Source organism: Brienomyrus brachyistius, chromosome 22, assembly GCF_023856365.1.
Source record: "Brienomyrus brachyistius isolate T26 chromosome 22, BBRACH_0.4, whole genome shotgun sequence".
Lineage (NCBI taxonomy): Eukaryota > Metazoa > Chordata > Actinopteri > Osteoglossiformes > Mormyridae > Brienomyrus > Brienomyrus brachyistius.
Genome location: NC_064554.1, coordinates 5,562,432 through 5,577,066, shown reverse-complemented (window position 1 = coordinate 5,577,066; position 14,635 = coordinate 5,562,432). Strand labels below are relative to the sequence as shown.

Here is a 14,635-nt window from a genome sequence, read left to right as displayed (position 1 = left end):
CTGGAATTATTTATGCTGTTAGAATAACACACTCGCGTCGATACGCAGCCCTACGAAGTTATGCTGGGTGATTAAAGTTATTATTGAGTAAAAAGAAGGCAAACACATATAAGCAATTGGTCGTGGATATCTGTTTTGTGTGTGAATTTTAGGGCTTCCAAGTGACACGCTCAGGTTAAAATTCTCCATCCTACGGCCACTGGCAACCGAATGAACGAAGCAGCTTGGATGGGTTTTCTAACAAAACAAAAGCTTGGCTCAGAATTCAAAATTCGTTGTGTTTTACGTAGTTTTTAAACGAAAGGTTGCCTACTTGTGTTAAGATCGCACTGCGCAATGCTTCGGCAAACCAAATGGCGACAGTGTGTTATGCAGTGGTGCTCCGCCACTGGTTTCGATTGTGAAATATAAAATTCAGATAATCTGCAAGTATTTATGTGATCAAAGTTGCATATAGAAAACAAAAGGGCGATTCATGTGCGCACTGGTAATAAAAATGCAGGATAGGGGGAATGACTACTACAGAAAAATGGTTTAGCGCCTTTGACGCAGAAATTATCTGATACGCTTGACAAAATGCGACAAGCACCACAACGGAGCGCTTGATTATAAAATAGAGAACAACCCGTTCATTGGGCGGGCCTTCGCGGATGTCATCCAATCTTAATCCAAATAATTCTGAACCACTGACCAATCATGGCAAGCCTGTCAAGAGTGCTTCAAGGGAATGCGTTTGATTGACTGCTAGGTCGACCAATCAAATTCCTAATTAGCTATGGTAGTTGGTGGGCAGCCATTGTAAGTGTTCGAAGTGAAAAGAAAGAGGAAGACGTATACCGTAAGGCTGATCTTTACCGTTTATTGATGAGATGGTGATGTCGTAGGGGGGATTTCTTTTTCCTCCATTAGATTTTCGTCTTGTAAGTGTTATTCTGTTGTAGATATTTATTCTGCCGTAAGACAAGGACAGCGGAGTATAAAGAAGACGACTTTTAAGGCGGTGTCGGTGAGTGTTTGATGGGGGAATCGGGCGGATAGTCCGTTAGCTTGACTACTGGGGTATCTGTCCGTCTCTGTGGGATCAATCAGCCGTAGCCTGGCATACCCCCGTGGCAGCTTATAGTGAGAGGTAGTACTGGCATCTGGTTTCCGTCATAGATTATCGTTACTGATCAGTTAGGCTCCCGGGGTACACTTTTACTGCCCATCCTGGTAGAAGTGCACTCTGGGCTGTCACTTGCATGATCGCATTATACAGTCTAAAAGCCTTGACAAGGCCTGTACATGTACGTGGGCTCGCATTTGAAATAAAAAAGGCTGCCTTTTGCATTGCTCATTTCAGAGTGACGGTAAATATGGTGGTCCTATGAGGATGCTATGTTTCCTCCCCCCAGCGCCTCTCCACGCCTGATGTCTGCTGAAGCCTCCACGGGGAGCCTAGCGCTGGAGTCTCTTCCTGCTTTGCCATCCCCAGGTGGGGTAGGCGAGGACAAGGCTGGGGGCGGCTTGGCTGGGAGCAAGTATGTGAAGCTGAATGTGGGGGGCTCGCTGCACTACACCACTGTGCAGACGCTGAGCAAGGAGGACAGCCTGCTAAGCCGTATGTGCAGTGGCGGCATGGAAGTCACCATCGACCAGGAGGGTGAGCACCACACTCGGGTGAGGGCGGAGGGGGCTGAGCCGTCCGCCTTGGGTTCAGGGACCTTCTGAGATGTGATGTCAGGCAGTATACAATACATGTCATTTCACACTCCAAATCGTTGAACTAATTTGTCTCCTTACTCGCCTTGTGTGACATCTGAGTCACACGAACACAGACACAAACTAGTCGTACATGTGTGTACATGTGCAAGTGCGGCGGATGGAAATCCAGGCCTCCCCAGTTTGCTCACTCACTCTCTCTCAGGCTGGGTTGTGCTGGACCGTTGTGGCCGCCATTTCGGAGTAGTCCTCAACTTCCTGCGTGACGGTTCCGTGCCACTGCCAGAGTCCCAGAGGGAGCTGGAGGAGGTTCTGATGGAGGCCCAATATTACCGGGTCCAGGGACTGATCCAGCACTGCCTTGCAGCTCTCAAGGTTGGACCCGTTCACCTCCCCATCTACACCATTGAAAGCATTTTGGCATCATGATCAGAGCTGAGTGACTCTTAAGTAATATTTGATTTTTCCATAAATATTTAACCAGGCTCTCCAGTGTCCTTCCCATTCTACTCACCTTTAAGGGTGTAATGACGGTGCAGAGGTTAGGTGGCACTGACTTTAACAGCCATGCTGCCTCTCCAGCATCATGATCTTCCATGATGCATTTGTCCCTGTTTGTTTGGATGGTGGTTGTGAAATTGTGGTCGGCCGTCTCATAATGACGGTAAGCGATTACATGGTGCTGCCCCGCAACCCCGCGAGGTCACTGTGCTGTCGCTCCTGCCTTTCAGAGGAGGTCTGAGTGCTTTGAGGGCCTGTGCCGCATCCCCATGATCACATCAGCCAAGGAGGAGCAGCGTATGATCGCCAGCTGCCGCAAGGTGAGGTGGGAGACAGGGTGAGGAGGATCGGTGAGGGCGAGGGGCCCTCAGGACCTGGAACAGGTCTGGCCGGGTCGGATCATCGCACACGGTAACCAGAGCTGGGGCAGTGCTGGAGAGCCTATCGTAGCTTTCCTGGAATAGTCCTGTGCCTTCATCATGCGAGGAGGCAGCAGCGGGGAATGTCCAGCCTATGTAACCGCACTTCTGCTTTTCAGCCAGTGGTGAAACTTCAGAACAACAGAGGGAACAACAAGTATTCATATACCAGGTATGAGTCACAGCATGTGTACCTCCAGGCCGTGTGTGTGTGTGTGTGTGTGTGTGTGTGTGTGCGTGCGTGTGCGTGCGTGTGTGTGCGTGTGTGTGCGTGTGTGTGTGTGTGTGTGTGTGTGTGTGAGAGAGTTAGCATTAGCCTGCTGGTGTGGGCTATTCCTCACATACACACTAGCAAGCTAACTCTATACCACAAACGAACAACCCAGCAGGCTAACACACACACGCACCACACATATCGCAGCAGGCTCTAGTGTTAGCCTGCCGCTGTATATATGTAATATGGATGACAGGCCATCAGGTGGCGCTTCTCCTTCCCTCAGCAACTCCGATGACAACCTGCTGAAAAACATTGAGCTATTCGATAAGCTGGGACTGCGCTTCAACGGCAGGGTCCTGTTTGTTAAGGACGTGCTAGGGGATGAGATCTGCTGCTGGTCCTTCTACGGCGAGGGCCGCAAGATCGCTGAGGTCTGCTGCACCTCCATTGTCTACGCCACAGAGAAGAAGCAGACCAAGGTGCAGACGTGGCTCAGGGATGGGAGGAGGGAACACAGAAAGGGATGGGACTTAACATCATTAGTGAATTAGGATTGGGAGCATGCACACAAATGGGCATTGGGTTTCAGCAGGGCAGCAGTTGGGGCTCAGGTTTGGTAGTCAGGCCACGTGTGGGATCCCACTTTGATACATCACCCGCCCACAGGTTGAATTTCCAGAGGCGCGCATCTTTGAAGAGACCCTCAATATCCTCATCTATGAGAATGGGCGTGGCTCTGGCCCTGGGGGCCTGGCCCTGCTGGAGTCTGGGGCGGCAAGCTCCTCGCCGGGCGCCGGCCAATCAGAGGAGGATGGCGGTGGGGGTGGAGACCGCAGGGTGCGGCGAATCCACGTGCGGCGGCACATCATGCACGACGAGAGAGGGCATGGCCTCCAGACCGTTTACAAGGACTGAAAGCAAAGGAGCGAAGGAGGAACAGGCCGAGAATAAACACAAGCACTCAGACTGTGGAAGGGAGGCGCCACAGATAGATGGAAGCGGTTGACAGCTCCTCCTTCAGAGGGAATCAGGCATGAGGGTGGGCTGCTGCTTCACTGAGTACATGGGCAGAGACAGTGCAGTAACTGGGACCAGGCTAAAAACATCTCAAATGGAAATTTGTTTCGAAGTTTAATTTTATGTATGTTTATATGTGTATGTGAGTTTATTTCGGGACGTTTTATTCGTGTATTTATTGTTTTTATTTATTCTGATTTTTTTTTAAAGAAATAAATGCACATTACAAATTAATGAATTTAATGTCATTGTAATTTTAGCATTTCTACGGAAAACGTACAGTTTTTTTTTTCTGAGGTACGGTTTACTTTTATCGTCGAACCAAAAAAAACGACCCTAACCTGCCAATGGTGACCTGCGCTCTGTTTGACTTATCCCCGTTTCGGTGCGGAAACACTCTAAATAAAAAGGCTTTGTAATAGTACATTATTGTGGTTTTTGAGCGTAAACCCGCTGCCGTACCTGGTCGCGAGACTCCCGATGTGCAACGTCACGCCTTCCTGGAGCGCGTGGCCCGCGCATGCGCGCTGCAGCCATCTGCGCAGCGCGGGAAGTGGGACGTAGCTGACCTGCGGCGGCTTTAATAGAGGCGAGCATGGCGCCTCTCCGACTCCAGGTTCGGAAGTTCGTCTCCAAGCAGTTGCGCAGCTGTCGGGATCTCAGGTACGACAATCTGTAATTTAAGATATGTTTGCCTGTGTAGTATTATTTGCTGCGCCAACCTCAATGTACAGCAGCCTTGGAATGGATCTCCGTTATGAAAGCGCGGCCGAATCCACGTACTATTTTATACGCAGGGCTGAAAATTAATCAAGCCCACTCACCTTTGGCGAATAATATAGACGAAGGACAAGTACAAAAAACTGAATATCAGCCCGCAGCCTAGTAAAAAAAAACTGCATGTCGGACTGCAATTTTTTTATGAATTAGCCAAGTTGACAAGTAGAAAATAAATTCTTAAGTTCCAACACTGATTATATAGTTTCCTAATTAGGGAGTTATGGTATGGAGACGTGAGTTTTTGTACTGTGAAGTGCCAGTGCGTCTGATTTTACGTTAACTTGGCGAAGGATGAGGGTCGCGCTGATGTCTATATGGTTTTATTGTTTTGTCTTTTACCCAACAGCAAACTGAGCCAGCGCATAATCAAGCAGCGGTATCTGCAGCATGTGGGACGGGACTCGCTAAGCAGCGAGGAGTTGCAGCTGCTGAAACGGGCTGTGGAGGAGGAGCTGCTCAACATGGAGGTGGGAACCGCGTAATGTCACTCTCTAACCAGGGTGGCTCAGGGTTTGCGCTGGCCTGCGTTTCAAATCCCCGGGACCGGCCTTCATCAAGGGCCTTTTTTTAAATTATATGTGTATGCACACACGAACCAGCCAGGGGGCACATACATATTTCAATCACAACCATCACATTATAGAAAATCGTTTTGCTTCCAAAGACAGCAAAAAAATACAGCATAATATTCTTTTGAGTTCCTTTTACATTCTCAGAATTCAATTGTCTCGGTATTACACGCTTAATAACATGACAGCTCCTCAAGCGATGGCATCAAAAACAATCGAGATATTGGAACACCATAAACATTAAGGAACTGCGAGTAATTACTACTGGGATTAATCAGCTGATCAACAAAAAAATATATAGTTTTATCCTAGTTCTTAAAAAGACAGACTTGTGTTTAACAGTACTACTATTAATCCAGATCACGGGCCAGTTACGTGGCCTGTGTACGTCTTTGTGACTGTGCTGCATGTGGCTCAGTGGGATATGCCTCTGTGTCTGTGATCAAGAAGGCTGGCGGTTCCACCCTTGGCGAGTCCCTTAACCCCCCGCTCCCTGGGTGCTGCTATGTGTGGCTGCCCTTCATGGGTATCTTGCTCTCACCTCCAGAGAGCAAGTTGGGAGGGGCGTAAAGAGAGTTTTCCCACAGGGGTCAATAAAATATTTATTATTATGATTTACTTGCAGGGGTGTTTACATCAATCTGGAGGATTAAAGCTCATGTCCACCAGGGGGCAGTGCGAGAACCATCTTGGTCGGCTCATTCGTTTCTGGTCTCACTTGTTTTATAAGAGGTCGTGGCATGAAATGTTGTACACCCGCTTGCTGATTTTGTGACATGGCAGCACCATTCTCTGTGTTCTACCCACTGCTCCACATGGTATTTGTACCTTGCTCTGCCACTTTACCACCTCGTTGAAAGTCACATTGAAAAGGAGCACGAAGTCTTGTTTCCTATACAAATATAACAAAACGTAAATATCGCTTTCGGTGAGTTTTATCACAAGGGTTTCTAAATATTGGGGATATTGAAAAGTAACGCTTATTGAAGTTGGCATGTAAGAAATTAAAGTATGATTTTTTTTGTACTTTATACACTTGTATATTTTTTTTGTACATAGAGCAAGCTGGCTTGCATGGGGTGTTTTGCTGGATGGCTCAGGGTTTGGGCTGGCCTGTGTTTCAGCATCTGCTGAAGAGTAGGGATTGTGAGGTGGACATCTTCATGGACACTTTGTCGCTGTAATGTAGTGGCAGTAATTGGTGACAGACACCTGTAAGCAGTATTTTACCGTGACTTTTTGTAGGACAGCAGCAGTGACGATGAACCTCTCAGTAGGAAGGTGTCTAAAAGGAAGAGACGGGAGGATGAAGAGGAGGATGAGGAGCATGCAGAAGAGGTGGCAAAGCTGAAGAAGTCTCGACTAGAAGTAACGCCCCCAGGTAGGTTTACCTCCCTCCTGTCTGGAGGAGGTGCGTGTTCCAGTGCTTCTGGTCACATTCGTAGGTACCACTCCGGCTTTTGCCTTCACAGACTCTCCAGATTCCGGAATAGAGAGAGCAGCCAAGGAGCCCCAAGGTGCTGGAAGGAAAGTGAAAGATGAGGAAGAGAGCAGTGAAGCTGGGAGTGAGGAAGAGGAAAAACCATCCATAGCGGCGGCTCCCAAAAGGAAAGAGAGGGAGAAGGGACAACGCAGGATTACCAAAAAGACAGGCACTGGGAAGAGCACAGACGGCCAGAAGGAGGAGGGGAGTGAGGAAGAGGATGTCAAGAGGAGGAAGAAGAAAGGGAGAAGGCGGGATGAAAAATCAGCGGACGAGTCGCACAGTGAACAAGAAGAGGAGGGAGAGAAGGATGTGGATTCAGACACTGATGAGGTGGAAAGTGCAAAGGAGAAGAAAGGAGGAAGACAGAAAGGGTGGAAGGCTCCTCCGGAGAGTGGAGAAGAGGAGGAGAATCCCCCGGAAAAGGGGAGTAAGGTGGCGGCAGAGTGGGAAGAGCGGGACACTGAGAGTGAGGGGGATGAGCAGCAGGAGGCTGCGGGCAAGAATCGCTCCAAACAGTCCGAAGGGAGTGATAGTGAGCAGGAGCACAAAGAGCACAGGAGAGGGGCAGGTGCAGCAGAGGGGGCTTGGCAGCAAGACGGGAGCAAGCAGTCTTCAGGAGAAGATGGAGAAGGTGAGGGAGAGGCTAAGCAGAGTTCTCCTCGTGGGTGCAGATGTGGGGGGTGGAAGGGGAATGTCCTGATTGTTTTGTCATATTTTCCCCCTTTCAGAAAAATCAGGAGCAGCGAAGGCGGAGAGTAGAGGGGGTTTAGGGTCAGATTCGGACTCTTCATCCCTTCCTTCCTTGGAGGACGAGGAGGAGGATGGTCAGGGCAGTAAAGTCAAGCCCCAGCAAGTGAAGAGTCAGAAGAAGTCAGAGGAAGGATGTGGTACCTCCAAAAGAAAAGGGGTAATTTGGCCCATCGGTGCATCTCTATGTCTGTGTGCTTGGAACAGCTGTGCTCATGGGCTGCCTGTAAAAACTAGAATGAAGAGGACCCAGCGGTGGTCAGGTTCAAGCGCTACATCGCCCTCTGTGGCGTGAGGCGGAACTACAAGAAGCTCCTTGACGGATGTCGCTCTGTCAAGTCGAAGGTCGCTGTGCTGAAGCGGGAGCTGGAGGAGCTAGGGGTCAAAGGTCAGAGTACCCGTACACCTCCACCCCCCCCCCTCTAGGCCTAGTAACCCAGGCAGCTGGTCTTCTGACACAGCAATTCTGTGCTGCAGGTCAGCCCTCGATAGAGAAGTGTAAACAAGTGCGGCTCAAGCGAGAGGAAGCCCAGGAGCTGGCGGAGCTGGACGTGTCCAACATCATAACCACACAAGGTAATGCCCCTCTAGCTGGGGGGATTGGGGAGGGGCTGCGCCTGGGCTGGGGCCAACGTCACTACCTCAAAGTCCCAACATTAACCCCCTTAGTGTTACGTTTCCTCCCCAGGAAAGAATTACATTATGCGTAGCAGAAACGTGTTAACATCAGCATCATTACAGCAGGAGTTAGTACATGTGTGATACGTTTTGGAACGGTCCCCAGTGCATAGCCTGATGTTGCAATCGGAGGAGTAGAAGCATGTCGTGCATTTTTTTTCTAAAAAGAAAAATCACTAGATGGCAGCAGGATCCTGCCCTGAGTGTTATTTGGCCTTAATGCTATATTTGGGATCAAATCCGAGTCTTTCTTGGGGTTTTATTAAGTTCTAAGTAAAAATCCTAAGCCGAGGCGCCTTCAGAGTTGACTCCAAGGGGAGGTTAACTGCAGCCAGTTCACTCAGCTGCCTTAACGTGGGGCCAGAAGTCGCTACTGTGTTGAAACGGCAGTTTATGTTCATTCTGGCGGGAGCCACAAGATCACTTAAGGCTGTTTCATGCATCTCCACACAAGCGCAACACTCGCGCATCCACTCTGCGCATGCGAACTCAAACGTTCATAGTCCTGTGGTCACGTGCATAGCGTGTTGCGTTTATATTTTTATTAATAATAATAATAATAATAATAATATACATTATTATTCTGATGTTACCTGCACCTAAATTCCGAGAGCCAGCTCAAGGCTGCCAGCTTTTCAGCCTTTCAAGGCTGAAAGCATCCGTGTTGGTATCTAAAGTGGACGCGAGCGAGTCGGTCTTGTGCAGTGTGCCCAGAGCTGCTTGGGCGTAGGTCTGGAGAGCGGATGGCGTTGGTGCGTGGAGGCGCATAGTGATGGCAAATGTGGCATAAACTCTGAGCGGGCAAGTCTACTAGTACGCATGCGGTAACGGGCATGCAGCCAGCCTTTACGCTGTTTCAGTCCCTTCTCTGTACATATTTATCTACTTTGCCCCAGAACAAAGCACCTGTATTCAGGAGGATTGTCAATCCTGCTCCTCTGAAGTGCCTGAAAGAGTCATTCCTGCACACCTGTTACCTTCCCCCAGCTCTGATCCCCTTCGGACTGTCTGGCTTGGTTCGCTTCCCCGATTGAAGCCGCCGCGGGGGAGTCTCTCCAGACCGCTTTGAAATCACGCATCAGCCTTCAGTTTGGCGGATCCCATGTCCTTCGAATAGCCATTCGCTGCTGCATTGAGTCTCGCTGACCTGCCCGCCTTTGTGAGGACAGGTGTTTCTCTCGCTCCGTGCCCAAACACACCTATCTTACCGCTTCTTTTCACTGTGTTTGCTTCGGAGTGCCTGTTGAGGTCACTGCGGCCGTGGGTCAGGTGCACGTGTATGTCCTGCAATGCGTTACACGGGCGTTTTCCTCCTGACTCCTGACCACGCATCGCGATTTACTTTTAAATCCTAAAGCTCATAATCAGATTTATAAAAATAAATATAAAAAAAAGGATATTTTGAACATTTTGTGAAACGCAGAATAATCCGCCATTGGGTGAGTGGATGGGCGCATGACGCATGTTTTGGGGGGGTCCCGGGTCTAGGCGGACATAATATGATGGAGGTGTGGTGGTGTGACATTGTCAGCGTTGTGGCCTCGTCTCACTTGCAGTTTCAGCCTTTTCAGCTTTGGCACGTGGACTCTTTATTACTATGCTGAGGTTTTGCTTTTGCTGTCAGCCTCGACTCTGCGCCTCTGATTCGGAGCAGACGTGTGGCTCCGCCTATCTCCATCTTTGAACCCGCGCGGCTCTCCATTGCCACCCCATCCTGCTGTGGTTTCAGCCCTGCGTTCCACCATATCCCCACATAGGTCGGCCCCGGCGCAGAGCAACGTCCCTCTGGCCGCCTCCCAAGGCGCCCCCGTCCCCAGCGGCCCCCTACAAACCCATGTTGGGCTCCAGCTCGGACAGTGAGGATGGCGCCCCAGCAGGCGGACCGACCCGGAAGAGGGGCACGGACTGGAGCAACCTGCGAGGAATAATCAGCGATGATGCCGAAAGCGAGTGACCAGCAGGGGGCGCTCTGGTCAAACCTGTGCTGTTCGTGCTTTTGTACTTCTGTTGCTGTTTATTGAGCTTTAATAATTTAGAGATCTAGTTTTGTATAACATTTTTATCAGTGTTTCATAAGCAATAGCTCCACTCATAGAGAATAACATAGTGAAGACAACCGAATGCTCCTCCTGACCCTCTGAGGGTCTCTTTTCCTGATGCTGTGTTCTTGTCTGTCTTTTCCGCTGCTTTGTTCTTCCTGTTTAAGTAGTCGGGGTCACAGATTTGTGTCCATTGTCGTCCTCTGGGGACCCGCATGTCCTTCACACCCCTGCTGTGATAAAAGCATCGATCCTGGGCCGAGATTACAGGCAACGCTGCTGTCGTAATGACATAAGGACACATCTCTTCCCACCGCACTTCTGTCTGTTTCTCATTTTGCTATTTTAACTTAATAGAAACGGCGATTTAAATAAAGGTTGTAAAAAAAGAAAACGAACTGAACGTCACGTTTGATGGAGCTGTGGTTGCGCCGCACGGCCATGGCCCAAACCTGCTGCCGCCGCCGCTTCCTGATTCGGGGACAGGAATGCGACCTGCACATCCAGTCGTCGTCGGGGAGGATGTGAGACTTGGGTTGAGACAATAAGCTCATTGAGTGGTGAAGAAATAGTGTCTTGTTTTCTTGTACAAACGTTAAAATAGTTGTCATGGAAGTTTTGAAATAATCTTTTGTTGCATTTTTTTTTTTAAACAAACAGAATGGCATTTCAGATGAGCTTTAATATCACCACGGGTTTGTGCTTGTAAGGCTTCAGCCTAAAGGCCAGAGATGTGTTCATGCTTACTGGTGTCTTGTAGGGGGGGGGGGTTACACTTACCTATGGTCTGACCTCCACCAGCACCCCCACTGAACTTCTGAAGGTAGCAGTGCTACGAGATGAGCTGGTACCTTTTACTAAATAAGCCTAGTGGGGCTGTTCAGAGTTAAGGGCCCTGCTCAGGGACCTGACGATAACCTTCTAGTCTTAGGCCGCAGTGCGCTAACCTGCTGAACAACGTTCCGGCCAGCACCATGTTGGATGTGTTGCAATGTTGGCAGATGGTAGGAATCCAAGCTTCACGTCTTCGCTTACTCTGGGAAGGTGCAGCAGAGTGATGACGGGGGCACGAGGCAGCCACCGTGGAAGCCTCTAAAGTGCCGCTTTCAAAGCAGCAGTTGCGAGTCACCAGCTGCGCTTAAGGGCTGTGACCCTTGACAGCCACTGTGCATTGTCTTCAAGGCAGCCTCCCTAAGATCCACAGAGCATGACCTTCGTGGCTGTGACCTGTGACAGCCACTATGCGTTACCTTTGAGGCAGCTTTTCTAAGAATTACAGAGCGTGCCCTTTGTGGCTGTGACCAGTGACGGCCACTATGCGTTCCCTCCAAGGCAGCTTCCCTAGGAACCACAGAGCGTGCCCTTCGAGGCTGTGACTCGTTACAGCCACTATGCGTTCCCTCCAAGGCAGCCTTCCTAGGAACTGCAGAGCGTGCCCTTCGAGGCTGTGACTCGTTATCTATGTGTTCCCTTTGAGGCAGCTTCCCTGAGAAGCACAGAGCGTGACCTGTTATGCTGATGAACCCAGCTCTGTGAACTAAATCCAACTCTACTTTTCCACCATCCTCTTCCTGTAATCATCCACAACAAATTAAATGTTTTCTGTCCTCTAATTTTCTCAAATATAATAGTAATAAAACAGGTTCTCCTAATTGGTACTAAAACTGCTTTAGTTAAGCAATTTGTCTTTGACAGATGACAATTTCATTGTTCCTCCATCCCCCCAGGTCACAAGGCTGGGTGTCATCCTGCATAGTATGTTACCTTTTGAAGCTCATATTAATATTACTCCAACCACATATTTTCACCTACGCAATCAATTGTCTACATCCACCTCTTACATCTAATAGCACTGCTGTTCTTGTACATGCTGTGATTACATCTCGTGTTGATTACTGCATTATTATCCTCTCTGTTATTCTACATAAACTTCCCCACAAACTTCAAATGGTTCTGAATCCAGGTGTCCGTGTCATTAGCAGAACCCATTTCCACAGAACATATTATTCCTGTCCTCCAGCAACTTCATTGGCTACCTTGTTAGATACTAGATTGACTTGAAGATTCTGCATAATCTTGTATCTCTGATCTCTTTCACATCTGCGCACCCTTAAGTGATCTTCCTCCATCAGTGTTACTATACCTCCTGCTCCCTGAATATATGGGGTTTAGTGTTCAGCTGTGTCGCTTCTCGCCACTGGAGTTCATTCTCTCAATACTTACAAAATATTGATTCTTTTCCTATCTACAAATCCTACCTTAAAACATATTTTTTAACACTTGCTTATTCTGTCTGACCCTGTCATTCCATGTGGTTAAGCTCAAACCACTTGCCCTTTTATATCTTTATTTCTTTGTTTATTATTTGTTTGTTTTTAAGTTTATTTCACATTTCCCCCCTATTTTGATTTAATTGATTGCTACTATGTGTCTTGTCTTTTTTATTGTCATAAATGTATTGCTGATTGTTTGCTATTGTATTTTGTTTGATTTTATTTTCTTTCAAAGGTGTCTATAAATGAAATGTATTATTATTATCGCCATTTTTTTTAATGAGTTGTTGCAAAAAATGAATACACCCACCGTAAATTACGATGGAACTAAGGGGAGCACATCCCCCTGAAAAAACGACATGAGCTCCCTTGAAATCCACCCCTAAAACATTTAGGGGGAATACTAACAATTGTCCACTTTTGTGTTGTAGGATATATTCTGTTGCCATACATCAAGGTTCCTGAAATAAATTAATAATAGTATAAATATGTCAGCGGTGTATGTTTATTCGCATTTTACATTACATTTTCCAAACATTTGTCTCCACTAATTAACGCAATTCTGTGTCTCTTCCTGCTGTGGTCATTCATCGCTAGTTTTTTGTGTTTCATGTTTGTCTGTCTCTATTGCTGGACAATAGGCTCATTCAGAGCCTGGATGCTGGATGGAGATTGATGCTCAACTTGTCTTTTCAGAATGTCCCACGTTTTGAGGGTAGGGGACATGCTTGGCCACTGAATCATTTTCACCACGTATGTAGCAATGGTCTTGGATGTATGTTTTGGGTCACGTCGAAAAGCAGAATGTTCTTCCCCTCGTCGTCATGTTGAAAGAGTGCCTGGCGACCGAAAGCACAGAGAGAGGGTAGCGTCTTGTCTTTCGGTATTTCGCAGTACATCTGTGAATTTCAGCGAAGTGCTATTCCCCGACACCTGCAGCACTCATCCACCCCCACAGAAGAACACTGTCGTCACCATGCTTTACTATGGGTACCATGCATTTTACTTTGTACTCCTCGCCCCTTGTGACGACATGCAGTTTGAGTGCCAGTAGTTCCAAATAGATCCTTTGTCTCATGAGTCCCGATACTTTTCACCATTGTCAACATAAGTCCTGACAAATGCTACACGTTCATTTTTCTGCCTGGCCTTTGTAAGTGGCTTCCTTTTTGAACAACACCCTTGCATGCTATTCCTCTGCGGAGAAAACTGTATTGTGTGATGGGCAGGGGAGTGCCTAGCCGTCCCTGGTCCCCTGGAAAAATGTCACCTTGGGCTCCCTGCTCAGGTTGGCGCTGACAGTCGCTCAGTTCATTTTGCTGAGTGGGTGGATTTTAGGGTTCCTACAAAGAACCGGAACCCCTTGAATCTGTCATGGCATCCATGTCCCTCTGACACCCCTGCTCCCAGGAAACAGTCACCTCGGTTTGGCTTTCTACTGCTTTAGCTCACTATGATGAACTTGCATGGCAATTTTCTCTTCTGTTAATTATCACAAAATGCTCAGGTCTAGATGTTACCTTCTGTAGATGGCCCGGATGTCTCAGAGAGCTTGCAACAATTCATCCTTTTTGAATTTCTGATTAATTTTCTTGTAGTCTTGACTTTTTCTGTAAAGAAACTGCGTTCTTTTTCGAGACATTTCTCTTTCATGTGGTGCCATTATTGTCAGGATTCAGTGGGAGGGGATTCTGTTTGTTGATACATCCTTAATTGTCAGGTGGCTACAAGATTAGAATCGTCTGTTGTTGAATTCCTGTTAATTAGCATTTTATCAAGTTTTATTCCTAAGACCGTCATTGGGGTGTACTCATTTTTTGCACCATGATTATATTATGATTTTATTAAAGAAATTCCAGTTGTGTTTTTTGGCCAGACAGATCTCATTTGCAACCAATAAACCATATTTACCGGAAAATTTTATGGCACATGATCCCATAGAAAGTATTAATTCTAATGAGAAACCGATGATTTTCTCATTCATGCTGCCTTCCAGTCACCATAAATGCCCAAGGTGCCTAATTTGACAACCACCCCCTCAGGATTACGCTAAATATACAAAAGTCTGGATATTCTGCCTGTCATTCTTTCCATTGTCCTCCTAGAGAACACTAAATGTTCTGCTTGGTGATCCTAAAACAAGTAAGCACCACCTGATTGGAGAAAGTGATTGCTTGAAGCGATATTTTGATTCACCGCGATGGATAT

At 47.7% G+C, this 14,635-nt stretch overlaps 2 protein-coding genes across 2 annotated transcripts; both read left to right on the top strand.

Annotated features, from left to right (window-relative positions):
• Positions 1-756: 756 nt before the first annotated feature.
• Positions 757-4,279, top strand: kctd13 (potassium channel tetramerization domain containing 13). The gene is made up of 8 exons (XM_048990817.1): positions 757-838; positions 942-1,006; positions 1,395-1,642; positions 1,907-2,076; positions 2,433-2,522; positions 2,741-2,793; positions 3,122-3,317; positions 3,505-4,279. Exons 3-8 carry the CDS (start codon positions 1,411-1,413, stop codon positions 3,751-3,753), a joined length of 990 nt encoding a protein of 329 aa, XP_048846774.1. The 5' UTR covers positions 757-838; positions 942-1,006; positions 1,395-1,410; the 3' UTR covers positions 3,754-4,279.
• A 44-nt stretch (positions 4,280-4,323) lies between these two features.
• hirip3 (HIRA interacting protein 3) lies at positions 4,324-12,916 on the top strand. Its single transcript, XM_048990811.1, has 8 exons — positions 4,324-4,518; positions 4,982-5,102; positions 6,450-6,585; positions 6,677-7,321; positions 7,419-7,597; positions 7,675-7,825; positions 7,915-8,013; positions 9,873-12,916. Exons 1-8 carry the CDS (start codon positions 4,451-4,453, stop codon positions 10,067-10,069), a joined length of 1,596 nt encoding a protein of 531 aa, XP_048846768.1. The 5' UTR covers positions 4,324-4,450; the 3' UTR covers positions 10,070-12,916.
• The last annotated feature ends 1,719 nt before the right edge of the window (positions 12,917-14,635 follow it).

What these genes read in the sequence shown, in the direction of transcription:
- hirip3 (XM_048990811.1), top strand. Translation starts at nt 4,451, where the DNA reads ATGGCGCCTCTCCGACTCCAGGTTCGGAAGTTCGTCTCCAAGCAGTTG. An exon ending in AGGAGCTGCTCAACATGGAG is followed by an intron (nt 5,103 to 6,449) that starts GTGGGAACCGCG and finishes GACTTTTTGTAG; the next exon opens with GACAGCAGCAGTGACGATGA. An exon ending in GGAGGAGCTAGGGGTCAAAG is followed by an intron (nt 7,826 to 7,914) that starts GTCAGAGTACCC and finishes TCTGTGCTGCAG; the next exon opens with GTCAGCCCTCGATAGAGAAG.
- kctd13 (XM_048990817.1), top strand. Translation starts at nt 1,411, where the DNA reads ATGTCTGCTGAAGCCTCCACGGGGAGCCTAGCGCTGGAGTCTCTTCCT. An exon ending in TGATCGCCAGCTGCCGCAAG is followed by an intron (nt 2,523 to 2,740) that starts GTGAGGTGGGAG and finishes TCTGCTTTTCAG; the next exon opens with CCAGTGGTGAAACTTCAGAA. An exon ending in CAGAGAAGAAGCAGACCAAG is followed by an intron (nt 3,318 to 3,504) that starts GTGCAGACGTGG and finishes ACCCGCCCACAG; the next exon opens with GTTGAATTTCCAGAGGCGCG.